This window comes from Jaculus jaculus, chromosome 22 (assembly GCF_020740685.1).
Source record: "Jaculus jaculus isolate mJacJac1 chromosome 22, mJacJac1.mat.Y.cur, whole genome shotgun sequence".
Taxonomy (NCBI): Eukaryota; Metazoa; Chordata; class Mammalia; order Rodentia; family Dipodidae; genus Jaculus; species Jaculus jaculus.
This window is the reverse complement of record NC_059123.1, coordinates 8,972,524-9,000,019: the sequence shown is the minus strand read 5'-3', so window position 1 is coordinate 9,000,019 and position 27,496 is coordinate 8,972,524. Positions and strand designations below refer to the sequence as shown.

At 45.0% G+C, this 27,496-nt stretch overlaps 1 protein-coding gene across 1 annotated transcript; it reads left to right on the top strand.

Annotated features, from left to right (window-relative positions):
* Positions 1-43: 43 nt before the first annotated feature.
* Erp27 (endoplasmic reticulum protein 27) lies at positions 44-26,668 on the top strand. The gene is made up of 7 exons (XM_004664441.2): positions 44-137; positions 662-762; positions 2,691-2,828; positions 17,192-17,308; positions 22,819-22,944; positions 24,892-25,089; positions 26,560-26,668. Exons 1-7 carry the CDS (start codon positions 44-46, stop codon positions 26,605-26,607), a joined length of 822 nt encoding a protein of 273 aa, XP_004664498.2. The 3' UTR covers positions 26,608-26,668.
* The last annotated feature ends 828 nt before the right edge of the window (positions 26,669-27,496 follow it).

Sequence of the window (27,496 nt, the reverse complement as noted above, 5' to 3'; positions counted from 1 at the left end):
ATTAGTCCCAAAACTCAACCTTCAGAGTTGAGGCGGAAGAACCATGGAAGCTGCCCGGTGCAGATACCTGATTCTCTTACTCATTACTGCATGCAGACTCATCCCAGAAGTCGCGGCAGACATTGAGGAAGTCTCAGGTAATGAAAATAAATAATTGAACAAACAAAATAATAATAGCTGTTGGATGGCCATAAGGAAGAGTGTTGTTTTAGGTAGACTGGGAAACATGGAAATACTCTGGGGACTTCCATTCTGAACCTAGGGAAACTTCCAGAAAAATTTGGAGTAACAACCCATGTTACGTAGCAGAGAGAAGTCCTTGAAAGAGACCATAAGGTAAGATCACTTTCCATATGTTAATAAAAAATATAATAAGCCAGGCTTGGTGGTGCACGCCTTTAACCCCAGCACTCAGGCGGCAGAGGTAGGAGGATCGCAGCGAGTTTGAGGCCACCTTGAGACTACAGAGTGAATTCCAGGTCAGCCTGAGCTAAAGTGAAACCCTACCTTGAAAAAACAACAACTATATACATATATATATGTAGTGTCTCCTTGGCATTGGTACAGAGAAGAAAGGCATATGACAAGCTTTCACTATTTAGAACTGTTTCTTCTCCTCTGGGGACCCTGATACTCTCTACCCAATCTTCTGTCTGTCTAGATGGTCCCAGTGATACCCAGGGACCCATATGGCTCACCGATGTCCCAGCTGCCGTGGACTTTATCGCTGCTTCTGAGATAGCCGTCATAGGCTTCTTCCAGGTGTGTCCTGATACCCCACGTTACACCTTCATGACCAGACATGTCCTACCTTAGGGGAGCCGTGGCAGTGATCTGTTGGCCAAGTCATGTGGCATTGGAAGGAGCAGGGCTCAGAGTTTGCTTCTAGCCTGTCCTGTGAGATCACCTCATTTAAAACATCCCGTGCTCTGTATTAGCTCTTTCTCATACTTGCTTCAGGACTTAGGAACTTGCTGGCAGGGTTTCCTTACCTATGGATGCTCTGAAGCAAAGTGAGTGTGTGTAGAAAAAAATCCTTCATCAAACCCTGCCATTGTCCTCAATATCCTTAGTCTGTACTATAGAGCCCTGTAAATTGATAGGAGCTGGAGTAAAATCACTTACTTATTTACTTGCTTATTTTTGAGGCAGGGCCTCATAGCTTAAGCTGGCCTCCAACTCATGAACCTTCTGTCTCAGCCTCCTGATAACTAGGGTAATAGGTAGATACCACCATGTCTAGCCTAAACTTACCATTTAGGTCCTAGGCTCTTCATGAGGTATTCTAAGGCAAGGCCCTGGGTCAAATGGGTAAGCCCTTATTGGTCTTTCTTCATTATGACTTTCCTTTTTTTATTTTTATTTCATTTATTTGAGAGAGAGAGAGAGAATGAGTGTGCCAGGGCCTTCACCTGATGCAAGCAAACTCCACATGCATGCTCTGTCTTGTACATCTGGGTTACAAGGGTCCTGGGGAATAGAACCTAGGTCATTTAGCTATTCAGGAAGCACCTGAACCAATGAGCCATCTCTCCAGCCCAATGACTTTGTTTTATCCAAGATACTCACCTCCACCTTCCAGAAGCCATCTCAAAGGCAGCCATGCCACAGTCAGGCTTCCATGTAGCCTTCTGTTGCATCTGGCAATTCTCACAGCCTCTACTCTCCAGCTTCCTTTCATTGATTTCAACTCACCATCCCTCTCTGTGTACACTGCTGGAAAGGGCTGCAATGAGATGCAAGATAGAGAAAAAAATTAAAAAAAAAAAGTTACCCTCACAGAGAAGGGCAGGAAAGTAAACTGGAAGAGTGCAAAGAACATAAATAGTCACCAGGTGCTGTCATTGGGTCCTTTAGCAATTCCATTTGAGGCACCAAATTAGAGTCCAGAGAGCCTCCATGAACCAGTGTCCACACCTGTTGGGAATAGCACTCTCCCTGTCTGCAGAGCAATTTTCCAACTCCCTCTCCTTGGCTCTAGACACAAGGCTAGCCATCATCATCTTTCTTTCTGTCCATCTCCTTCTACCTCAGGAGGACCAGAAAAAGTATGCTTATTCCTCTTCATTGCTTGGGTCTTCTGTTAGATGACAGTCCTGTGATGGCAGGGAATTGGCTGTGGATAGACAGGAACCATCACTGATCCGAAGCTGGAATGGAGTTAGATGCATGAAACAGTACCTTCATGGCAGAGCTCATGAAGGATTCAAGGAAGGGCCCCATCTTCACTGCTCTGCACAAACCTTTCTCGATGAACATTCACAGCTTGCATGGTTTTTTGTTTTTTTTTTTTTTTTTCAGGCCATATTGACAGCACCTACTTCTGAATTTTACATTCTCTTGTTCCTCCACAGTTGTTCTCAAAACACATATGAAAGACACCGTATCCCACCTTCACAGGCCTCTAGATTCTGAAATCACTCCCAGTTGCTAGTAAACTCCAAGCTCTATAACAGGGCCACACAAAACTCTCAGGCTTCCGCACCATTTTGATAGTTACCTATTAACTCACACAGCCAGGAAAACTCCAAAATGCAGTGTCAGTTTAGCCTACATTCCTAAGGGTAACATTTCACTATACACTGAGTCAAGTCTGTAATTTCTGGTGTCAGTGGGCATGTTTCTCTTCTCCATTCCATGTCTCTTCCCTCAAAAATTATGTCTGTGGGTTTTTTTCTCTTGTTTTGTAGGATTTAGAAAGACCAATAGTGTCCATATTTCACAGCATGGCGCAGCATTTCCAGGACGTGTTTTTTGGGATCAGCAACAGTTCTGAAGTCCTGGCCCACTACAACATCACCAGCAACACCATTTGCCTCTTCCGTCTGGTATGTTGGGTGGGAAACGGCAGCCCTCTCTAGTTTTGCCTTGTGTTGCAGACTCATAAACTTGCGAGACTGGAAAGAACTTTGTGTCTGTGACACAAGTGCTGCAGCCAAGTTCAGGGACATTGTTGACAAGGATGATGACTCAAGCCAGGCTGGCCAAACAGGTGCCTGGATGCAGTGGAGACAGGCAGGAATTGAGAGCCAGGCTGTGGGACCATAGGTGCTGTTTGTTCCCTTAACCACCAAGGGAGGCTGGCCAAGTCACATAGAGCTTATTAGCTTCAATTCAATTAGTTCTAATACTTTCAAAATAAAGGATGAGGCCATATTATCTCTAAGATCATTTAAAGCACTACCAGCCATACATATAGACATACATGTGTATGTGTATCCATATGTGTATATAATATATACATATATGTGCATTTGTGTATGTGTATCTGTAATATATACATATATGTGCATTTGTGTGTGTGTGTGTGTGTATGTGTGTGTTTGTGTGTGTGTGTGTGTTTGCATTTGAGACAGGATCTCAAAGCTTGCTTCTAACCCACTATGTAACTAAAGATGATCTTGACCTTCTGATCTTTTTGCCTTTGTTTCTCAAGTGCTGGCATTAGAGATGTGTGCACTGCCCCCACCCATGCTGGACAAGTATACTATTCTAGTCCTGCAATTTTGTATTTTTACATATTGGGGAGGTATGTTTATCAAACATTTTATAAATTATCCAACTGCTGTATGTCCTATGCAGAGTATTCAAAAAAAAAAAACATTGTGAAAAATCTATTCTCTGACCTGGGCAGGGTGGCACACACCTTTAATTCCAACACCTGAGCCAGAGGAAGGAGGATCGCTGTAAGTTCAAGGCCAGCTTGGAACTATAGAGTAAGTTCCCAGTCAGCTTTGGCTAGAGTGAGACCCTACCCTGAAAAAAATAAATTCTCTGCTCCCATAGATCTTAAAATTCATCAGAAACTACAAACATGATGTGCTAATGTCTGCATTACAGAGAGAATTCATGAAGGGAAAGTATTCAGGGGATAAAAATGGGCTGGAATTCTGCAGGAGGGGATGTGAAAAAGACCACTAAGTTATAAAGCAAAGGTGAAGTAAAAGTTGGAAGTGTGAGCAAGCATCATGGCTGGGGTGAGAAGATGATTCTAGTTAGCAATCAATGCGCATGCCAGTTCCTCTGGATCCCAGAGTCCATGTTACCGGGAAGGGGCGATGTAAGCCAGAGAGGCTTGATTGGAGCCAACTGCACAGAAAGCAGAGTACTGCCAGCATAGCTCTCTGCTTAATTCGAGAGACACGGGGAAGCCCCCAGAGCGTTGAGATCAGTGGGGATGGCATGAACAGAAATGCATTGTAGCAAGACTGTTTTGGAAACAGAGAGTAAGATGGGTTATTAGCCACAAACATGAGAAGAGCTTTTGCTAAGGAGGCAGGACAGATGATGTGGAAGTTACCAAGTTGTAAGTCTGTGGTGGAGAGGCAGCAATACAAATGAAAGGGCAGAGCATCTGGACTTGGTGACGCAGGCTTGTCCTCCTGGCAGTCAAGAAGCTTGAGGCTGGACATCTGGGATTTCAAGGACAGCCTGGACTTCAGTGGTTGTGTCTAAAAGAAAGAAAGAAAGGAAGGGAGGGAGGGAGGGAGGGAGGGAGGGAGGGAGGGAGGGAGGGAGGGAGGGAGGGAGGAAAATAAAAAGAAAAAAAGGTAGATCGATGATTAGAATAGTTAAATTAAGCTAAAGAAAGATGGTTTAGTGGTTAAGGTGCTTGCCTATGAAGCTTAAGGACCCAGGTTTGATTCTCCAGGTCCCACGTAGCCAGCTGCACAAAGTGATGCATGCATCTGGAGTTTGTTTGCAGTGGCTAGAAGCCTTGGCATGCCCATTCTCTCTCTCTCTCTCCCTCTCTCTCTGTCTCTAATAAATAATAAAAAAAATACAAGAGTTAAATGATTAGCAAGTATCAGACATCAAAATTATGGAAAGGGAATAAAGTTTAAGGCCAGGGCGTCTAAGAATGGTGAGAACATTGCAGAAACAGAAATTGTTGGTTGTTGAGTTTTAATTGTTGGCAGAACAATAAAGATATCAACAGCACATGGCTGAAAAAGAGCAAAGGTTCATCCTTTCCCTTAGAGTCCATATCATCTTTCTTTCTCTCACTTGCTGTCTTTGTATGTATGTATGTGTGAGAGAGAGAACTTGCATGCATATAGGGGTCAGAGACAACTTCCAGGACCACCCTCGCCTTCTATCTCGTCTGAGCCGTGGTCTCTTATTCACCACTGTCCACTGCTGTGTTGTCTGGGCCAGCTGGTCAGTGAGCTGCTGCTGGAGTCTCCTGTCTCCTCCTCCCATCTCGCCACAGGTGTGCTGGGATTACAGCACCTTCAAGCCTTTATGCAGGGCGAGGGAACCTGTGTTCTCAAGTCCTCATGCTTACACAGTGCTTTATTCCACTAAGCCCTCTCTCCAGCCCCTCTTCAGTTTTTTTTCTGATTTATTTATTTGGGACACAGAATGTGAGAATGGGCACACCAGGACCTCCAGTCACTGAAAACAAACTCCAGATGCATGTGCCACCATGTGTATCTGGCTTAAGTGGGTCCTGGATAATTGAACCTGGGTCCTTAGGCTTTGCAGGCAAGCGTCTTAACCACAAAGCTATCTTTCCAGCCCCATTTTTAAGTGCATTTAAGTCTCAAGCTTCCTTTGCAGTAGACACTTACCCAGCTTGCGACTTGCTTCATTATAGCTGCGTTCATTCGGGTCACCAAGTTTTTGCATTCCTGAGCCCAAAGAATGTTTTGTGGATCTTATTTTACTCAACCTCTGCCATATTTGATGGTGTGAATTAATATTGTCTGTAATTCATTCATCCTCTCCTCTCTCTTTCCTCTCCCTCTCTCTCTCTTTCTCTCCCTGCTTCTACCTCTCAAGTCCTGGGAAGGCATGGGTGTACCACTACACCTGGCTTCTCTTTTCTTGTATTCGAAGTGCCTGTGTCTCCTGACCCTCTTCTGGCTTTCTTAGTCTTTCTGAGGCCCTGTTTTTCTCTACATTACCACCTAGCTCAGTGCACATCTCCGTGCATGCTGTAAAACCCACGCGGGGTAGGCAGAGAGCATAATCCCACAGAGCCTCGAGCAGGGTCTGCCATGAAGCAGCCCATGATGAGTGCTCAGGAAGCAACTGCTGAGAACGAATGTGCAAATGGGTGGACGAACAGATGAGCTCTCCTTAAGCCACTGCTTAAGTCTCTCCCCCATCCCCCATGTTAAACTGCTATCTGCTTTTTGAGGATTTGGAATAGTTTACCTATAGCCTGGATTTCTCGCTTGATTCAAATGCTTCCTGGAGATGATTGTGTTCATACCATCATAAGCACTACAATCTTAACATGTTCAAAACTGAATTTCTTGGGCTGAAGAGATGGCTTAGTGGTTAAGCGCTTGCCTGTGAAGGCTAAGAACCCCAGTTCGAGGCTCGATTCCCCAAGACCCACGTTAGCCAGATACACAAGGGAGTGCACATGTCTGGAGTTCATTTGCAGTGGCTGGAGGCCCTGGTGCGCATATTCTCTCTCTCTCTCCCTCCCTCTTTCTCTCTCTGTCACTCTCAAATAAATAAATAAAAATAGACAAAAACAATTGAAAAATAAAACTGAATTTCTTATCTTACCTGCTGAATCATTTTCCCTCTATCTAGCACTCACTTCGACAGAATAGTTGTCGGCATTAATCTTTGTCACTTTTTGCCAGTTGCGCCTCCTATCTTGAATATTTCTCCCTTCACTCTTTCTATCCTCTCCTCATTTAGGCTCTTGGCATCATTGCACATGCTGTTTCAACTGCTTCCTAAGTAATCTCCTACCACTTCATAGCGTTTTCTAGGCTAGAGGCACCCTGATGCATTTCAAGTGGAAGCTTGAGCAGGGAAATTCTCTCTTAAGCCTCCGTCAACACCAAGCATTTAGCATCGCATACAGTCTCTCGTGACCTAGTCACTCTACCCGCTTCTCTGGTCTTCTTCCCAGAAGGTTTCCACCTGGCCTTTGCTCCTTCCCTGCAGCCAACTCTCCACATGACTGTCATCCAGTCCCATGATCCTCCCCAGGCTGCCCCTCTGCTCAGAATGCCACAGTCCTCCATGCCCTCTTTGCCCCCAGGATCGGCCACCTCACTGCCTGCATATACCCCAGTGTTAGGTCTAGGCACCACTACAAGGCCTCATGGGGACCCCCAAACTGGCCTAGACATGTCTCACTATGTCCATTACACTAACCTCTTTAGAGTGATGTCATGTACTCATGTGTCTCTCTCATTGGCTGCCCTGTTGCAACATGACCTGTTCAAGGTCAAGCACCACAGCCCATTCATTTTTGCACTCCCCAAATCAGCACCATGTCTGGCAACTAGAGGGCACACACAAAGTGTGTGGAAAGCTGAGATCACCTCCCCAAATGTGTCTGAGGTGGGCGTTCCTTTCAGTAATTCTTCCCCACCCCCAGCCCCCCCCCACCCCCGGCGCCACAGTGCCCTGGTGAGTGTTCACAGTTGGGAAATAGAACTGAGATGGGCCTTTCTGTGGAAAGCTTCGCTTTGAAAGACGGGGAAGGTTCGTGGAACTTCCTTCACACCCATTGTTTGGTACAGAAGTTCTCATCAGGGCTGGAGAGATGGGTTAGCAGTTAAGGCACTTGCTTGGGAAGCCTAAGGACCCAGGTTGGATCTCTCTCCAGATCCCATGTAAGCCAAACACACAAAGGTAAAGCAAGTACAGGTCATACATGACTACTAAATGACATGAGTTTGACTTCAGTGGCTGAGGTCCTGGCACACCAATTCTCTCTCTCTTGCTCTCTCTTGCTCTCTCTCTCTCTCTCTCTCTCTTGCATGTACACTCTCTCTCTAAAAAATACATAAAAATAAAGTCAGGTGTGGTGACGCACGCCTTTAATCCCAGCACTCGGAGGCAGAAGTAGAAGGGTTGCCATGAGTTCGAGGCCACCCTGAGACTCCATAGTGAATTCCAGGTCAGCCTTGGCTAAAGTGAAACTCTACCTTGAAAAACAAAACACAAACAAACAAAAAACATAAAAACCAAAACCTTAAACAAGGACCAGGCATGGTGGCACACGCCTTTAATCTCAGCACTCGGGAGGCAGAGGTAGGAGGATCGCCATGAGTTCGAGGCCACCCTGAGACTACAAAGTGAATTCCAGGTCAGCCTGAGCTAGAGCACGACCTTACCTCGAAAAAACAAAAATACAATACAATACAATAAAAAAGTTTCAATCACCTGCAGCTCCACATATGTTCTTTCCCTGATTGCTGTTTGTAGATCTTTTTTTTTATTATTATTTATTTATTTATTTGAGAGTGACAGACACAGAGAGAAAGACAGGTAGAGGGAGAGAGAGAGAATGGGCACGCCAGGGCTTCCAGCCTCTGCAAACGAACTCCAGATGCGTGCGCCCCCTTGTGCATCTGGCTAACGTGGGACCTGGGGAACCGAGCCTCGAACCGGGGTCCTTAGGCTTCACAGGCAAGCGTTTAACCGCTAAGCCATCTCTCCAGCCCTGTTTGTAGATCTTAAGAGACTAACTCAACAGTCTTAGTACAACCAAGACACAGCGAGCGAGAGGAAGAAACACCAGGCTGTTGCTTTCAGTGCCTCTGCAGGCTTAGTAAGCCTTCATGTAACATTGCTTATGATTTATTTATTTATTTATTCTGTGTAAGCCTTGCTGAAGGCTTCTCTGAGCTTTTCAACCTTCCTTAGGTTTGTTTTTGTTTACCCATTGAGACAGACCTACTCTGAATGAACCCTTGGGACTTGTGTGGACCTGATCATTTATGGGCCATACCAGAAAAACAGACCTGTTCCTGAGCCACTTTATTGGCAGGGCTGGGAGAGGCTCAAGTTTCTTTCGCCAGCTAGTAGATAAACATTTTTCTCAGTTTACATTCTCACAAAGTTTGGTACATATTTTAATAAGGTTATTATTTCAGGAGTTCATAATAGCTTTTAAAGGATGTATTTTAAAAATGTGCTTAGCGCCAGGCGTGGTGGCGCACGCCTTTAATCCCAGCACTCAGGAGGCAGAGGTAGGAGGATCACCATGAGTTCGAGTCCACCCTGAGACTACATAGTGAATTCCAGGTCAGCCTGGGCTACAGAATGAGACCCTATCTCGACAAGCCAAAAAAGATTCTTAAAAAAGTGTTTAGCATTGGGAAACATGAACCTACTGCAAACGTTCTGAAACCTTCCTTTCACTCTAATCCACAGGTAGCTGTGTGTGAACACTTGCTGGGTGTGTGTGTGTGTGTGTGTGTGTGTGTGTGTGTGCCTCAATTATTATTAGCACTATAATTCTCACAAAAGTGAGATGAAATGAATATTGCCCGTGCACATCTCAGAAAGCACACTTGCCTTGCACAGCACAGGAAAAGGAGAAGTGGCCTCAGCTTATTGAAGACATGTCAGTAGAAAGGCCGGCTGGGGAGAGGCCATTATGGGGGAATGCCTCTGCCTCTCAGCCCCAGCACGGTGTTTTTATTAAGAGACACATAAGGAAATGGTTAACAAGTTTACATGTGAAAGGTGCATTAGGATACAGCTACTTTTTTGTCTGTGTCTCATGTCAGTGTCCACTGGGGATTTAGTAAGCACTTCAAAAACAAGAGCATTACGACCTAAAAACAAGATGACTGCGCCTTAAAAACAGCAAAGTGAAAACCAGTTTGTTATGGTTGGGAAATATGTTGGGAACCTTTTGGACATTATCCATAGCGTGGTGTCAACAGTTCACGTGACAATACTGGGAATGCTTGGGAATGCTTTCCCCCTTCCTCTTGCTAATGCAGAAAGAAAGGGTGTAGTCCAGGGTGTAGTCCAGGTGGCTGCTGGACTCCTGCCATGGAATGGGGCTCCAACACCTGCATTTTCAATGAGGAAAATACAATTCCATTGGATTGACTGAAGTATACAAATTTTCAAAACTATGAAGTAATGTATGTCTGATTTCATACCCAGCATATAATTGACCCGAAATCCTATCCTTTCTACTGAATAACAGTGGATTTCTAAAGCACTTAACCCAAAGAGATGCTTTACTTTTTACATTAGGTTCATTTATTTAATACTCCTTATTCTGAAGCCTAAATTAAAAAAAAAACTTTATGCTAAACCACTTCCTTGGGTATTAATCAATCAAACCTTATATCTCAAGACAATCTACGCAATATTGATTTTTGTAGAGAAATTCCAGAAGTTAGGCTTCCTGGATTTTCAATAGTAAGGACATATTTAGAAATATTATGAAATAATGACTTCTTATTACTGAGTGCTTGAAATGTTAAAGGATTAAAGGACCAGCAAACACTGAGTTTGTGTGTATGGAACATATTCTCTGAAAATAACACAGACTGATTTCATATATATGTACATTTTTTCAGGAAGACTTTAAGTAAAATTTGGGGAACAGTAATAAATTGCTTATAACAATGTGGCTATTGAGGACATAGCCTGTCTTTGTGGGTATAACAGCAGGGAAAACTTCCACATTCTCTAATAGGCTTATTGCTATCCTAAAAGGGATATAATTCTCAGGATAAATAAACCATGTGCCTGTCCTGAAATGGCATTTTAGATATTATTTGAATGTTTATCCTATTTTGGGTTTCCCCAGTCACTTCTATTTTAAGAAATATAGTTAGCCTAACTTTGACCCAACAGGATAGTCATAGAAACACAGTAAGTCATTGTTTACCCTCTGTACAGTTATTTTTCGCTGTGTATTATAAGAAACACACTTACCAGACACAGAGAATCAGAAAAAAAATCAATATGTAAAATAAACTGATAAGAAATGCAAGAAGCTGGCTGGAGAGATGGCTTAGCGGTTAAGCGCTTGCCTGTGAAGCCTAAGGACCCTGGTTCAAGGCTTGATTCCCCAGGACCCACGTTAGCCAGATGCACAAGGGGGCACACGCGTCTGGAGCTCGTTTGCAGTGGCTGGAGGCCCTGGCGCACCCATTCTCTCTCTCTATCTGCCTCTTTCTCTCTCTGTCACTCTCAAATAAATAAATAAGAATGAACAAAAAAAAATTTTTTTAATTTAAAAAAAAATTTAAAAAGGAAATGCAAGAAGCAATATGTGTCAAATTATTAAAACATTTTTATGAATGTATTTAGTTGGGTGTGGTCATTGTGCATGTCTGAAATCCTAGAACTTTGGAGACTGTGGCAAGAGGATCAGGAGTTCCAAGGTCATCCTCAGTTACACAGGAAATTCAAAGCCAGTCGGGACTGCATGAGACAGCATCTCAAAAAACTAAATAATGGGCTGGAGAGATGGCTTAGTGGTTAAGCGCTTGCCTGTGAAGCCTAAGGACCCCGGTTCGAGGCTCGGTTCCCCAGGTCCCACGTTAGCCAGATGCACAAGGGGGCGTACGCATCTGGAGTTCGTTTGCAGTGGCTGGAAGCCCTGACTCGCCCATTCTCTCTCTCCCCCTCTATCTGTCTTTCTCTCTGTCTGTCACTCTCAAATAAATAAATAAAAAATGAACAAAAAATATTAAAAAAAAAACCTAAATAATGTGGGATGTAGAGACAGCTTAGCAATTAAAGCACTTGCCTGCGAAGCTTAAGAACTCATGTTCAAATCTCCAGGTGCCATGTAGCCAGACGCACAGGGACCCAAGCATGCAGTGTCGCACATGCACATGAGGGGGCGCGTGCATCAAGAGTTAATTCACAGCAGGCTGAAGGTCCAGGAACACCCATTCTTTCTCTCTCTCTCTCTCCCTCTTTGTCTCTTTCTCACTGTCTCAAAATCAAAATAATTTAAAAAAAACTAAATAATGTATTAGCAAATATGTGGAGACTGAGCAGTACACACACACACAGGAGAGAGAGGGGGGGAGATGGGCAATTGTTTGAAAAATGATTACTCCATGCTACCTAATATAGTTACTGTCATAACTATAGTTTTAAAGCTGTCATGTACGCTAAGATTGCCTAAGTGTGGTGGTGTACCTCCATAATCCTAGCACTTAGGAGGTGGAGGCAGGAGCATCAGGAGTTCAAGGTTATCTTCAGCTACATAACAGATTGGAGGCCAACCTGGGTTTCATGAGATAACTGCATGAAAAATAAATAATAAAGCCATGTGTGATGATCCAAGCCTTTAATCCCAGCACTCAGGAGGTAGAGGTAGGGGGAATCACTGTGAGTTCTAGGCTAGCTTGGAGCTACTGAGTGAGTTCCAGGTCAGCCTAGGCTAAAGCAAGACCCTACCACACACAAACAACAAAAAAAATCAATTAAATAAAAATAAATAAGAAAACTAAGATGAGTTTTAACACATTTTCTGAAAAAACTCAGTTTTTAGAGAATCTATGGGAATTCAAAAAACAATATTGCTTAAACAGTAAAGAGCAGAAAATGTGTGGTGGAATCTCTTGGAATAATATAGTGTCTTAAACAAAAATCACTTTAGGTAACTTGGGGGAAATTTGAAGTGACAATCCTTCCCAACTACCCTTTTGCTCCCCCCCCCCCCAGTGTCTCTTTCCTTGGGAGAAATAAGAGGATATCTAAAGTAAAATCCTTTCCAAAAACTCCCTAAATATATTTTCTTAAAAAAAAAAGTTCCAAAGTCTCGGTTCCAGGGTGGGATTTTCTTCCCAGGACATTACCCGAATGACCTCCTCCACGGAAGGCAGATTTCCTGTTCAAATGTGGCCTCCAGGAACCCCCAGACAGGAGAGTTGAATAGTTTAAGGAATAATGAGAGAATCGGTGGGTTTCCTGGGAAGAGAGCACAGGAAGGGGGTCGGTTTCTGCCCGCGCCCTCGCTGCCGGGAGGAACCTTATCGCTGCTGCACATCCGCTGGCCGAGTTCCGGGAACACCGGCGCCGCGGGCACTTCCTGTTCTCCTTCTGGGAAACTCCCCGGCCGCCTGGCATGCCTGCAGGAGGGTGCTTCCGGGTCAGCTGTGCCAAGGTGCCGGGTTTCAGGTTTCAGTGTTCCTAGAAAAGCGATCAGCCAGAGCCCTGGCTGTGACGAAGTAGCAAAGCCTGAGGCATGGGAGAGACGTGCCAGTTGGCAGGCAGGCCTTTGGCAGCCATAATGTTACAGAAGGACAGCAGTTGCTCCAAGTGTTCACTTGTGTACTCCTTCTGATTTTTTTTTTTTTTTCTTTATTTGAGACAAAGTCTCCCTCTGTTTCCTGGGCTAGCCTGGAGCTCCTAGCCATCCTGCTGCCTTCTCCTGCTGGGGGCTGGCATTATGGGCATGCACCCCCCCCCCCAACAACTGACTGCCTTTTACTCATGCTTACTAAGTTGGGGTGAAGAGTGGAACAGAAAGCAGGGACCCCCCCCCCCCACATACAACTTCTCTGCTTACATTTCTTTTCTTGTTTGCTTTGTTTTGTTTTTCAAGGTAGGGTCTCACTCTAGCCCAAGCTGACCTGGAATTCACTATGTAGTCTCAGGGTGGCCTCGAACTCTCGGAGATCCTCCTACCTCTGCCTCCCAAGTGCTGGGATTAAAGGCGTGCGCCACCACGCCTGGTTTCTTCTTATATTTCTTTCCCAAATAGTCTCTTACTGAGAACACTGTGGATTGAAAGCAATTATATACACCAAAGAACTTCACATTTCAAAATAGCCAGTGGTCTAGGGCTGGAGAGATGGCTTAGCAGTTAAGGTGCTTGCCTGTGAAGCCTAAGGACCCAAATTTGATTCCCCAGAACCTACGTAAGCTCAAAGTGGTACATGGGTCTGGAGTTCATTTACAGTGGCTACAAGCCCTGGCGTGCCCATTCTCTCTCTCTCTCTCCCTCCTTCCCTCCCTCTCGTTCTAATAAATAAATAAATAAAAATAACAAACTAGCTAGTGGTTTGGAAATTTTTTTTCAAAATTCTTATTTAGAAACACAAATATTTTCTGTACCTTGGCCCTTATTTACTGCATAAATTAACTTGTAAAATAGTCTCAAGGAGCATTTACAATGCCAAGTGTCTAAATGGCAATGCTTGGCTGCCTCAGTGCTTGGAGAATGTAACAGGAGCTCAACAAATAATCCTTGAACAAACGGATTGTAAGAGAGTGACTGGGGCTGGAGATATGGCTCAGGCCCTGAGGGAGTCTAAGACCACCAGTTCAAATCTCCAGATCCGGCTAGAGAGATGGCTTATCAGGTAAGGTGCTTGCCTGTGAAGCCTAGGGGCCCAGATTTGATTCCTCAGTACCCATGTAAGCCAGATGCATAAAGTGGCACATGCATCTGGAGTTTATCTGCAGTAGCTGGAGGCTCTGATGCGCCCATTCTCTCCCTCCCCCCTTTCTCTCTCCATACATACATACATATACATGTGTGTGTGTGTGTGTGTATATATATATACACACACACATATATATAATCTCTGTCTCTTTCTCTCTCAAATAAATAAATAAACATTTAAAAATATGTTTAAAAAAATCTCCAGATCCCAAGTAAAATAACTGGACATGGCCTCAGTGCAGTAGGGGATCAGAGAATGGAGAATCTTCTGGAGACCCCAGCAATAAAAAGAGACTCAGGCTCCAAACAAGACCAGGGAGGCTGGAGAGATGGTTTAGCAGTTGCATTTATTTGTGAAGCCTAGAGACCTAGGTTCCCAGTACCCATTCCCCAGTACCCACGAAGGCAGATGCACAAGGTGTCATGTGCATCTGGAGCTGGTTTTCAGTGGCTAGAAGCCCTGGCATGCACTTTCTCTCTCTCTCTCTCTCTCTCTCTCTCTCTCTCTCTCTCTCTCTCTCTCTCTCTCTCTCCCCCCCCCTCCTCTCTCTCTCTCTCTCTCTCACCCTCTCTAAAAATAAATAAGCTGGGTGTGGTAGCACACACCTTTAATCCCAGCACTTGGGAGCGGAGGTAGGAGGACTGCTGTGAGTTTGAGGCCACCCTGATATTGCATAGTGAATTCCAGGCTAGTCTTGTTTAGAGCAAGACCCTACCTCAAAATAAATAAGTAAACTATTTTAAGAAAGAAAACAGCAGGTGAAAGAGGGTGGCATGGGTACTCCAAGTCCCCCTCCAGCCCACCACCAGCAAATGGCACCCACTACAGGCTAGCAAAAGGGGTGCCACAGGGTCATGTGCATGTAAGCAAAATAACAATAAATACCTTTAAAAGAATGCCTCAAAGGTTTGAACAGTGTGCACATGTAGTCCCAACACTTGATTCTATAGCAGAAGGATCGTGATTTCAAGACCAGGCTGCCCTGAACTTCAGTAGAAGTGCCTGTCTCCTAGAGAGGGAAAGAGTAATAGAAGGAGGGCAGTAAGGGAAAAAAAAAAAAACTGAGTGCAGAAGAGAGAGAATGGGGAGGGGGCTAGATATGTCCAGGATTAATACAATTAAACCAAGGAATTTATTGAGCTTTTTGGTGATTCAAATTTATTTATTTATTTGTTTTAAATTTTGTGTTTATTTTTATTTATTTATTTGAGAGTGACACAGAGAGAGAGAGAGAGAGAGAGAGAGAATGGGTGCGCCAGGGCCTTCAGCCACTGCAAATGAACTACAGACGCATGCGCCTCCTTGTGCATCTGGCTTACTTGGGTCCTGGGGAATCGAGCCTCAAGCCAGGATCCTTAGGCTTCACAGGCAAGCACTTAACCACTAAGCCATCTCTCCAGCACTGTATGTGATTTTAATTTACCTTTTCCTACATAAACCAAAATGAGATTTACCTTTGATTTTGCTAGGTAGCATGGGAGACAGTATGTTGAATATAAAAAGCATATGATCCAAGGCAAATCCGATTAGGTAATGCCGACATATGATAGTAGATGTAAGGAAGACTGGATAAGGAGATGACCAAGGATCTCAAAATCATTCCAAAGTATTACAGAAAATGGACAAAATTGTTCCAGAGTTGGCTCTGATAATTTTAGCTATAGGTACAATTGCCATGGTTTTAGTAGCATTATCTTGTATCATGAGCAAAAGTGGATTGAGGGCTGGAGAGATGGCTTAGTGGTTAAGGTGCTTCCCTGCAAAGCCTACAGACTCATGTTCAACTATCCAGATCCCATGTAAGTCAGATGCACTAAGTGCAAGGTTGCACATGCCCACTAGGTGGCACAAGTGTCTGGAGTTCTATTGAAGTGGTTAGAGGCCCTGATGTGAAAATTCTCTGTTTCTGTCTCTCTCTGTACTTTCTTTGCTCTCTCTCACTCAAATAAATAAGTAAAATATTTTTAAAAGACATTTTGAAAAGAAAACTGAATTAAATATAAACAGCCAAACAGAGAATTTTGTCATTTAATAGAGCTAATTCATACATTACTAAAGAATGAACAGTAGCTAAAGTGTTTGTAAATGTAAGCATATGCTGACTAAATAACAATAATAGCAATGGCTTCTGAGATTTACTATTAAGACTCAAGAATAATCACCCACAAGTCTTGAGTACGGGGTAAGGGAAGAGCTGGCCTTAACACATAAACAGAGTTAGAATGTTTAAAGGTCCACAAAGAGGGTCAAATTGCCAACTAATATGACTAGATTCTGGTAAATTAAAAATTGCATGTTAAGCTGGGGATGGTGGCGCACGCCTTTAATCCCAGCACTCAGGAGGCAGAGGTAGGAAGGTTGCCATGTGTTCGAGGCCACCCTGAAACTACAGAGTGAATTCCAGCTCAGCCTGGGCTAGAATGAGACTCTACCTTAAAAAAATCAAAAACACAACAAAAAATTTTTTGCATGTTATATAATGTAATCCCTAAGGGAATATTTAACTCTTGTGGAATTTCTCAGCCAAAAGAGTCAAAGGAGGGAAAAAGGAATGGTAAGAAATAACCAACTAAAAAATGGGCCAAAAATGAAGAAAACTGGAATTTGGAACAGGCACCACCCATGGAAAAGGCATCATTATACATATCAGTAATTACATTACACAAACAATAAGTTGGGGTTTGAGGAGGTGGCTCAGCAGTTAAAGTGCTTGCTTGCAAAGCCTGTTGGCCCAGGTTCCAATTCCCAAGCCACCCACGTAAGCCAGATGCAAAAACGTGGTACAAGTGTGAGTGTGTGTTTGCAGTGGCAGGAATCCCTGGCATGGCATGTCTGCACACACATGCACACGCGTGTGCACAAATAAAATTTAAATAACTCTTTTATAAAACACAAGCATGGCTCCAGGACAGGAAACGTTCGTCATCTGTCTGTCTTTGGAGCTATGGTCAGTGCCTACCACACGGTAATGGAATAGCGTGTGTGGGTGACCGCAGAAAGACAAAGTCTTCTACTTAGTTGCTCACCACTAGGTTTTTGCTTCCCAGGTTGATAACGAACAGCTACGAATAGAAGGCGAAGACCTTGAGAACATGGACACCTCGAAACTAAGCCGTTTCATTGAGACCAACAGCCTCCGCTTGGTGACCGAGTACAGCCCGATGGTAAACAGGGTCTCTGTGACCAGCGCCTTAAGTCCCTTTGTCAAGGAGGGACTTCAGCAGACAGCTAGCTCCTCACTGTCAGTAACCGTCCTTCGTTGCATGCCTCGTGTGTTATGTGACCCTTTAAGGACAGCTGACTTGTCCTGATTTGACAAGGAGAGACACAGGGACAGAAAATTTCACAAAGACTTATCACACAACTCATAAAAAAGAGAGACAGAGAGGGAGAGAGCCAAAACGCAAACGTAAGATACCTGGTGCAAAAATTTCCAGTGTTTTGCTATGTGCGTATACTCAGTGACGATCACTGTTTCCCTGAGAAAGCTCTGGACCACATTTCTCAAGCTGGATTGCAGTCAATATTGAAGCTGTTTATTTTCCCCTCTAACATGTCAGTCGCCGATACTTTTATACAATACCATACAGGGGCTGGAGAGATGGCTTAGCGGTGCAGGTGCTTGCCTGCAAAGCCTAAGGGCCCATGTTTTACTCTTCAAGGCCCACGTAAGCCAGCCGTGTAAGGGGATGCAAGTGCATAAGGTTACACATGGGCATCAGGTGGCACATGCGTCTGGAGTTTGATTGCAGTGGCTGGAGGTACTGGCATGCTCTCTCCCTCCCTCCCTCCCTCTCTCTCTCTCTCTCTCTCTCTCTCTCTCTCTCTCTCTCTCTTTCTCTCTCTCTCATGCACTCTCTCGCTCTCACTCTCACTGTATCACATAAGAAAAGGTCAGTCTATTGGACTTGCCTGAAAAAAAAAAATACAATACAGTCGGGTGTGGTGGCTCATGCCTTTAATCCCAGCACTCGGGAGGCAGAGGTAGGAGGATCGCCGTGAGTTCGAGGCCACCCTGAGACTCCATACTGAATTCCAGGTCAGCCTGGGCTAGAGTGAGACCCTATCTCAAAAAAAAAAACAAAAAAATTATACAATACAGATAAATTATTATGAAAAGGAAATTTTCATAAATAAAATGCACTGATTACTTCCTTAGATTGTCACAACGTTGTAAAATTTCGACAAACATTTAACATCTGGTCCCATTTTCTCCATGTATTTCCTTGTGGCTCAGTAACAGTCACTGGTTTGGAAACAAACACAAAATATGTCTTGATTCGCCTGTGCCTAACACCTCACGGTGTCTCGGTTCCTGTCCGGGTCTCTCCTCCTCGGAGGCAAGAAGCTGTACCCTCCCCCCCCACCCCACCCCACCCCCCGTTCTGATGATCTCTGAGCTTCCCACACTCTGCCACAGTGGAGTGGGACATCCAGCTTCTGATGGGATATGAAATTGTTGTGATCCAAAGCAGCTTAAGAGTTCCCCCGCCTCCGCCAGTAACGGTACTTGACATGCAGACTGTGATTGTTCTAGAATTTACACAGCCCTGTCACACTCATTCTCCGGTGCAATGCTCACATGGGCTTTGTGGAGGGAGGAAATATGATGTCCATTTTATAGGGGAAAGCATTCAAGAACCAGGTGGCCTTATTCTAACCCACACAGGGAGCCAATAATAAAGGAGTAACTTAGGTGACAATAGTGAGCTGTTGCGACATTAGTCCGTCTGCCCTGCTTTCTTTTCATAATAGAGGAACTGGGAGCTCAGACAGCTAAGGGCCTGCAGATACGGCCTGGGCACCTGACCTTCCCTGCTTTCTTCATGACTGGTCAGTCTGCCTGAACCCTGTGGGGTTTGTTTTATTTATTTATTTTTATTTTTTCATGACTGGTCTGTGTACCTGAACCTTGTGGTTTTTCGATTGCTCCAAACAGCCTCCTTAGAAAACACCCCTCGTCCTGTTGACAAAATTCCTACCCTTTCCTCACATCCTCTCTCTCTCATCAGAGCGCTAATTCCACTGCCACTCTGAGCAGGATGCCAAGCGTGCCCACCTTGGGCTGCTGGAAGCCATACCCAAGAAGGCTGTTGTGACAGTCGCTCTTCTTGTTGCTGTGACAAAATGACCTGACAGAAGCAACGTAAGGCAGGGAGGGTTTGTTTTTTACAGTTCATCATGGTGGAGGAGGAGGCGTGATGGTCACATTGCATCTCCAGTCTGGAAGCAGAGAGAGAGAGAGAAAGATGGATGTTGGTTCTCAGCTTGCTTTCGTCTTTGCTTGTTTTTATTCAGCCTAGGACTCCAGCCATCCACCTCTAAGGTGGGTCCGAAAAGGTTTTTACAGACACGCCCAAAGGTGTGCAGCTCCTGCGTGACTCTAAATCCCATCGAGTTGATGATGCTGGTCACTCCTGGTGACCTTCTCCACCCAGTCAGCATCATTCTGGTCACTGTGTCCGTGGTGGTAGCAGGAGCTCACCAGGCTAAAAAACAAACAAACAAAAAACAACAATAGTCTCATGTTCCCTGCAGACATGGCTCGGGTATCAGAGAGGCCAGCCAAGTCAGGGCAAGGACACGCCATTCTGAGCTCTTAAGCTCTCATCTTACAGAATGAGGATGCATCTTTTCTAAGTTCCACATTACTAGTGAAGGCAAGTCACATCTAGAAGAAACCCGATAATAATTTCCTTAGAGAACCAGGTTCATTTATTTTATTTTATTTTATTTTTTGGGAGAGGGGCGGGTTTTGAGGTAGGGTCTCACTCTAGCCCAGGCTGACCTGGAATTCACTATGGAGTCTCAGGTTGTCCTCGAACTCATGGTGATCCTCCTACCTCTGCCTCCCGAGTGCTGGGATTGAAGGTGTGGGCCACCACGCCCGGCTCAGGTTCAATTTTTATTGGGGCTCTTTACATAACATTTTTCTCATTTGGAGAGCTGCTCATTCAACTATAGTTGTTTCTTACAGTTGCTGGTGCGGAAATTTGTACCAGTAACACCTAGGCAGAAAAAAAAATCACAGTCATGCACTTGACCTGCATTTTTTTTAGAGAGAGACAGAGAGCGTGAGAATTTTCAGGGCCAACTCCAGACGCTTGCGCCACCTAGTGGGCATGTACGACCTTGCGCTTGTCTCACCTTTGTGTGTCTAGCTTTCGGGGGATCTGGAGAGTGACATGGGTCCTTAGGCTTTGCAGACAAGTGCCTTAACCTCTAAGCCATCTCTCCAGCCTCCTGTTATGCATTTTTAATGTACACACTATATGGCTGTGTCTGTTAAGTTAAAGTATCCACAGGCTAGGGGTTACTCAGTTGGTCAATTGCCTGGGTTGCAAGTATGGCACCCTGAGTTCATTCTCCAGAACCCGCATTAAAAGGTCAGGCAAGTTAGTGTGTGTTTGTAATCTGAGATGGTAAAGGGGAAGACAGATGGAGGCCTCGGGCTTGTTGGCTAGCCAGTCCAGCCTAATTGGAGAGTCGTAGATCAGTAAGAGACTTCCAATAAAGGTAGACAGCACCCGGGGAAAAACCCCCAAGGTGTTCTTTTGACCTGCACACACATGTGCATACACACGTACATACACGCACATGTGTGTGAACACACACACAGACACTAAGCCGTAGCTTTATCTTTTAACTCCTTAGTTTTTTTTCTTGTTTTTGTTTGTTTGTTTGTTTTGTTTTGTTTTGTTTTTTGAGGTAGGATCTCACTCTAGTCCAGGCTGATCTGGAATTCACTGTGTAGTCTCAGGGTGGCCTCGGACTCTCAGCGGTCCTCCTACCTCTGCTTCCTGAGTGCTGGGATTAAAGGCGTGGGCCGCCATGCCTGGCTCGACTCTTTAGGTATCTCTTCATTCTTCCCAAGAATTGCCCATGTTTTAGCAGAGTGGATCTCACCCTAATAGTAAGTAGCATGAGTCAATTACAGCCATGTTCATTATAATAATTATTCATAGTGACAAGACTCAGTTGCTTACCACCCAGGGTCCCTAATGTAAAATCTAATGTTAACTTCAAGGCAAAGTCTTTAGGAAACACCCTAATCTCTCCTCCCTTGCCTATTGACCCCCGGTGCCAGCAGGGCTGGAGAATCTCCACAGAATAGAGTGGGGCTTTAGGAGGAATCCTGCTTAGCCGTCTCTGCCCCGCATCCTGCGAAACAATGACTTCCTCAGTCTCTCTAGCACAATACATCAGACCATACAATAGTGCTTTCTGTATTTAGAAGGAGAGGTGGAAAGCCATAGGGTTTGTTGAAAGTAGACTTTTGGGGCTGGAGATATGGCTTAGTGGTTAAGGCACTTGCCTGTGAAGCCTAAGGAACCAGGTTCAATTCCCCAGGACCCACATAAGCCAGATGTGCAAGGTGGTGTGAGGGAAGGAAGGAAGGAAGGAAGGAAGGAAGGAGGAAAGAAACCCTCTCTTCACTCTGGCCCACATCTGTTCCCATGCTCTGAGTCATTCATTGTCAACTTCATAGGCAATTATCAGCTATGATCACCAAAAAGGGCCCATGTTTCTAGTGTCCTAGAGGTCACCTTGTTGCTGACCTTGCAGGGTCAGCCACTGTACAAGGCAGATGGTTAAGCGTGGGCTCTGCCTGATGGGAGTCTCGTTTGTGCCATCTTGACAGTGCCTCTACCTGGTGCCTCAGTTTCTACATTTGAAGAACCCGAGACTGTGGCGACTTGGTCAGTCATGATGTGTGAACAGCTGAGAACAGTCCCTTGCCCCTAGACAGGAAGCATGTTTGAACCCTATGTGATCACAGACAAATCTGAGTGTTGCCAACTGGGCTTCACCATGAGTGATAGGCTTTGTGGCGAGTCAGCGGTCTGGTGCGCATAACAGACTGTCCCGTTACACAGGAAACACTGCTCCCCTCACGTAGTGCCTGGGGGCAAATCATGGCTGGGTATGTCTGCTTTAGGGACTCTGCAAGTTAGTCAGGGTGCAAGCTTGAAATCTCTGCTGGAACTGGAGGACCCACTCTCAAGGGGCTTTGATCTACGCGGCTGATCAGTCCTGATTGTGCAACGTGATTGTGCAACATCATTAAGGCTGCCTGACTGCGCTGCACTGGGCTGACTGTCCCCAGAGTCAGCAAGGCCAAAGCCACGATGTCTTGCGAGTTGATCTTAGAATTCACACTCCATCATTGCCACAGTAGCCTCGTGCCACCCAGGACAGTCCTGCATCATGAAAGAGGACTACACGGCTACCTGAAAACAAGATAGTGAAACTTTTGAACCATCTTTTTTGGAAGTTTATCTCTGTTTTTTACGTAGGTTATAGTCTTACATCCCCTCTCCCCCGGTTCCCGTTTCTCTGAGCACCCTCCTCCGTGGGGTTTCTGGTGTTCACTGTGGGGTAAATTAAGGCCTCGGTCAGTCTCCGTTTGGGAGGATGTTTCTGCCCACCCTGGGGCTCTTACCGTCTTCCAGCCTCATCTTCTGCAACAGTCCCTGAACCTTGGAGTGTCTGTTAGCAGCGTCAGCGTTGAGTTCTCTGTGGCCTCCGCATTTCTTCAAGCCCCGTCTTGGAGGCTAATCGCGCCCATGTCACTGTGTTTTGTGTTTCATGTCTCCTGGTCATGGATTGTCACCAATGTCCTCTCCCTCCCTCTATTCCTCTGCCCGTTCTATAACACATGTCAATGGGCCAGACCGTTCTTGGCCTCTTTAACTCCATGATCGAGCGCCATCTTCTCCTGGTGATGAACAAGGCTTCCGCGGAGTATGAAGAGAGCATGAGCAGATACCGGCAGGTGGCTGAGCTATTCCAGGGAGAGGTGAGTTGGGAAAGTTTAAATATACCCACCATCACTTTACCATGGAAGGTGGGGCTAAGAAGTAGAGTTAAAGAAGGAAAATAACGGGGGATGGTGGGAGGGCCTTATCATCAATGGTATGTTGTCTATGTTTATGGAAGTTGTCACGAAAAAGGAAAATAAAATAAGCATGATTAATAGGTTACAAAGTGGCCAGGCGTGGTGGTGCACACCTTTAATCCAAGCACTTGGGAGACTCGGGAGGCAAAGGTAGGAGGATCGCTGAGAGTTCCAGGCCACCCTGAGAGTACATAGTGAATTTCCAGGTGAAAGACCTAACCTCAAAAACAAAACAAAACAAAAAAAGAGGTTACAAAGTAAGAACTGGAATACCTTAAGTCATAATACTTAACATTAAAGTAGGCATTGGCAACATGAAGGCTTGTGTAGTGGTGTCTGCCAGCGCTGGCTGAGGGGTTTCTTACTTGCTTTGCTCACTCAGTTGCTTTCACATGGATAGGCAGAGAGGAAATATAAACAAAGATGCAGAGACTAGGACTGGAGAGAGGGCCTAGCAGTTAACACGCCTGCCTGTGAAGTGTAAGGACCCAGGTTCGATTCTCCAGGTCTCACATAAGCCAGATGCACAAGGTGGTGCATGTTTCTGGAGTTCATTGGCAGTGGCTGGAGGCCCTGGCATGCCCATTTTTTTTTCTCTCTCTCTCTCTTTCTGTCTCTCTCTCCCTCCCTCTCTTTGTCTCTAATAAATAGAAACAAAAATAAACTGTTTAAAGATACAGTGACTAAAATCACCTGTTAGCCACAATGTTTTTACTCTGTGCCATAATTTCAGTTACTCATGGTCAACCACACTCTTAAAATAGGAATTAGGAAATTCCAGAAATGAACAGTTCATAAGCTTTAGATAACTTTGACTGCAACGTGTTATTATAGTCACCTTATTTTATTGTTAGCTATTGTTGTAGAAGCATGCATGTGCAGAAGAAAAATAGTACTGCCCGTGGTTCCATGCAGCCCCTGGGGGTGTTAGAATATGTCCATAAAGTAGCATTAACCAAGTCCTTACTCCATGCCTAAGACAGTACTAAAATTGCTAAAGCACCACCTCATTTAATCACCCTCTGTGCACAGAAAAAGTGCCAATGTTAAAAATGAGCCTCAGAGGGCTGGGGAGATGGCTCAGTGGTTAAGGTGCCTGTGAAGGACATAAGTACCCATGTTCGACTCTCCAGATCCCAGGTAAGCCAGACACACAAAGGTGAGGCAAGCGCAAGGTCACACATGCCCACTAGGGGGCGCAAGCATCCAGAGTTCAATTTCAGTGGCTGAGGCCCTAACATGCCAAGTCTCTATCTCTCTCTCTAAAATAAAAAAAAAAAAAAGCCTCAGAGAAACTGAGTAATGTGCTCAAAGCTGGGACATATCAGAGGCACTCATTCTCTGCCTTTAATCGCTGGGCTACATGACCTCATTGAGAACCTTGCTAAAATATTTTCCAATTCCAAGTTTTTCTGGTTTTGTTGTGTTTGAAAAAGAGTCTCACTCTAGCCCAAGCGGACATAGAATCCACTCTCTATTCTCAGGCTGGCCTTCAACTCACGGCAGTCCTTCTACCTCTGCCTCCAAGTTCTTCTAATTAAGTAAATTTTACAACAGGGAGAAATTGTCAAAGCAACAAAGGACGATAAAAATTTATTTAATTCAGTTGAATTTGTTTTTGAGACAGGGTCTTTTGTAGCCCAAGTTAGACTCGAACTTGTTATGAAAGTGAGCTTAATGTTGCATGCCTCATCTCCTAAGCGCTAGGATTGTCAATCCTGACCACAATTGAGGTTTGAATTACGTGGCACATACTATACCTCCAATCAATGTAACTTACCAACCACAAGTGTCTTTACCCCCAGAGCCACAGGTACATATTTTTCCTTCGAATTTCTCCACCTGCAGATTCTGTTTGTTTTTGTGGACAGTGGCAAAAGGGAGAATGGAAAAGTGATATCCTATTTCAAACTAAAGGAGTCTCAGCTGCCAGCTTTGGCCATTTACCAAACTCTGGATGACAAGTGGGACACACTGTCCATAACAGAGGTGACAGTGGAACAAGTGAAAGGCTTTTGTGATGGATTCCTACAGGGGAGGTTGTTGGTAAGTGTGACTTAGAGCTAAAGGGTGCTTGTTTCCTCCTATGTCCGTTTCCCTTCATTTGTATTCAGTGTGTGTGTGTGTGTGTGTGTGTGTGTGTGTGTGTGTGTGTGTGTGTGCAGATGCATAAATGTGACAACGCCCTCAGACGGCATCTTCAGGAATGCCATTCACCTTTTAAAAAATTATTTTAGGGCTGGAGAGATGGCTTAGCGGTTAAGCGCTTGCCTGTGAAGCCTAAGGACCCTGGTTCAAGGCTCGATTCTCCAGGACCCACGTAGCCAGATGCACAAGGGGGCGCATCCGTCTGGAGTTCGTTTGCAGTGGCTGGAGGCCCTGGTGTGCCCATTCTCTCTCTCTGCCTCTTTCTCTCTCTGTCTATCGCTCTCAAATCAATAAATAAAAAAATAAACAAAAGAAATTTAAAAAATTATTTTATTTTATTTATTTATGAGAGAGAGAGAGAAAAGGAGAGAATGGGCATGCCAGGGCCTCTAGCCACAGCAAATGAACTCCAGATGCATGCGCCACCATGTGCATCTGGCTTGTGAGGGTTCTGAGGAGTTAAACCTAGGACCTTATGCTTTGCAGGCAAGTGCCTTAACCACTAAGCCATCTCTCCATCCCAACCCATCCACCGTTTTAGATACAGCATCTCTCATTGGCCTGGAGCTCACCAGTGAGGCTAGACTAGCTGCTCAGTGAGCCCAGGAGAGCCTTCTGTCTCCACGTCCCCAAGCTGGTTTTACAAGAGCATGCCACCATGTCCCATATTTTTACATGGGTTCTGAGGCTTGAACTGAGGTTCTCATATGCTTGTGGGGCAAGGACTCGACCAGTGAGTTGTCTCCCCCAGCTGTACCAGACAACGAGAATTCTATAGCCTCAGTGGATTAGTAGGAACAAAGGGCTATGCAGGTGGGGTGTTCAGATGTGGATGCTGGTGAGCATGTAGTTCTGAGGACAGAACTAGACAATGTATTTGGGAAGGGCTTGCAGATTCAAAGAAGCTGAATTTGAGATTTCTTTCATTTCTCCATTCTTTTTATTTTTATTTTTGAGAGAGAGAGAATGAGCAAGAGAGAAACAGAAAGAGAAAAAGAGAGAGAATTGGTGCCTCAGCCACTGCATTCAAACTCCAGACGCTTACTCCACCTAGTGGGCATGTGAGACCTTGCGCTTGCCTCACCTTTGTGTGTCTGGCTTAGGTGGGATCTGAAGAGGTGGGTCTTCAGGCTTTGCAGGCAAGTGGCTTAACCACTAAGCCATCTCTCCAGCCCCATAAATCCATCCTTGCTGCAAATTTGACATCAGCCAGGGCTACATAGAAAGACATTCTCAAAACAACAACAAAATTGGTGAGATAAAAATTGAAAGTGGATTTAAGGTTTTCAGGCATAATCAAATGGCTGCTCATGAGTTGAAAATTGGTATGTGCTCCATAACTTCAAGCTTATGATTGTTTTCTTTTAGAGAGAAGATCATAAGTCAGAAGAAAATACTCCAAAGGAAGAGCTCTGATGCCCCCAATACTTTTGTTTACTCTGTTTATCTACTTTGTGCTGAATAAAAGGGGGCAATTCACATCTGGGAAATATGACAAAAGACCGTCAGGTGTTCCAACCCCAGAGAAGGTTGGGGTGGGAAGAGAGATCCATGTGTTTCATTTTATTTCTGAAAATTTCATTCTCTCTCCTCCTTTCATTTCAACTTCCCATACTCTCTCTTTCCCAAACATGATTTCCTATTGGCAATGCATGCTGGGTAAAACCATAGTCGAGTGATGGAGAAGGGAGTGCATGCTGGGTAAGGTCACTCTCAGGCGATGGAGAAGGGAGTGCATGCTGTATAAGGTCACTCTCAGGTGACGGAGAAGGGAGTGCTTGCTGGATAAGGCCACTCTCAGGTGATGGAGAAGGGAGTGCATGCTGGGTAAGGTCACTCTCAGGTGACGGAGAAGGGAATGCTTGCTGGGTAAGGTCACTCTCAGGTGATGGAGAAGGGAGTGCATGCTGGGTAAGGTCACTCTCAGGTGACGGAGAAGGGAGTGCATGCTGGGTAAGGTCACTCTCAGGTGATGGAGAAGGGAGTGCATGCTGTATAAGGCCACTCTCAGGTGATGGAGAAGGGAGTGCATGCTGGGTAAGGTCACTCTCAGGTGACGGAGAAGGGAATGCTTGCTGGGTAAGGCCACTCTCAGGTGATGGAGAAGGGAGTGCATGCTGGGTAAGGTCACTCTCAGGTGATGGAGAAGGGAGTGCATGCTGTATAAGGCCACTCTCAGGTGATGGAGAAGGGAGTGCATGCTGGGTAAGGTCACTCTCAGGTGATGGAGAAGGGAGTGCATGCTGGGTAAGGTCACTCTCAGGTGATGGAGAAGGGAGTGCTTGCTGTATAAGGCCACTCTCAG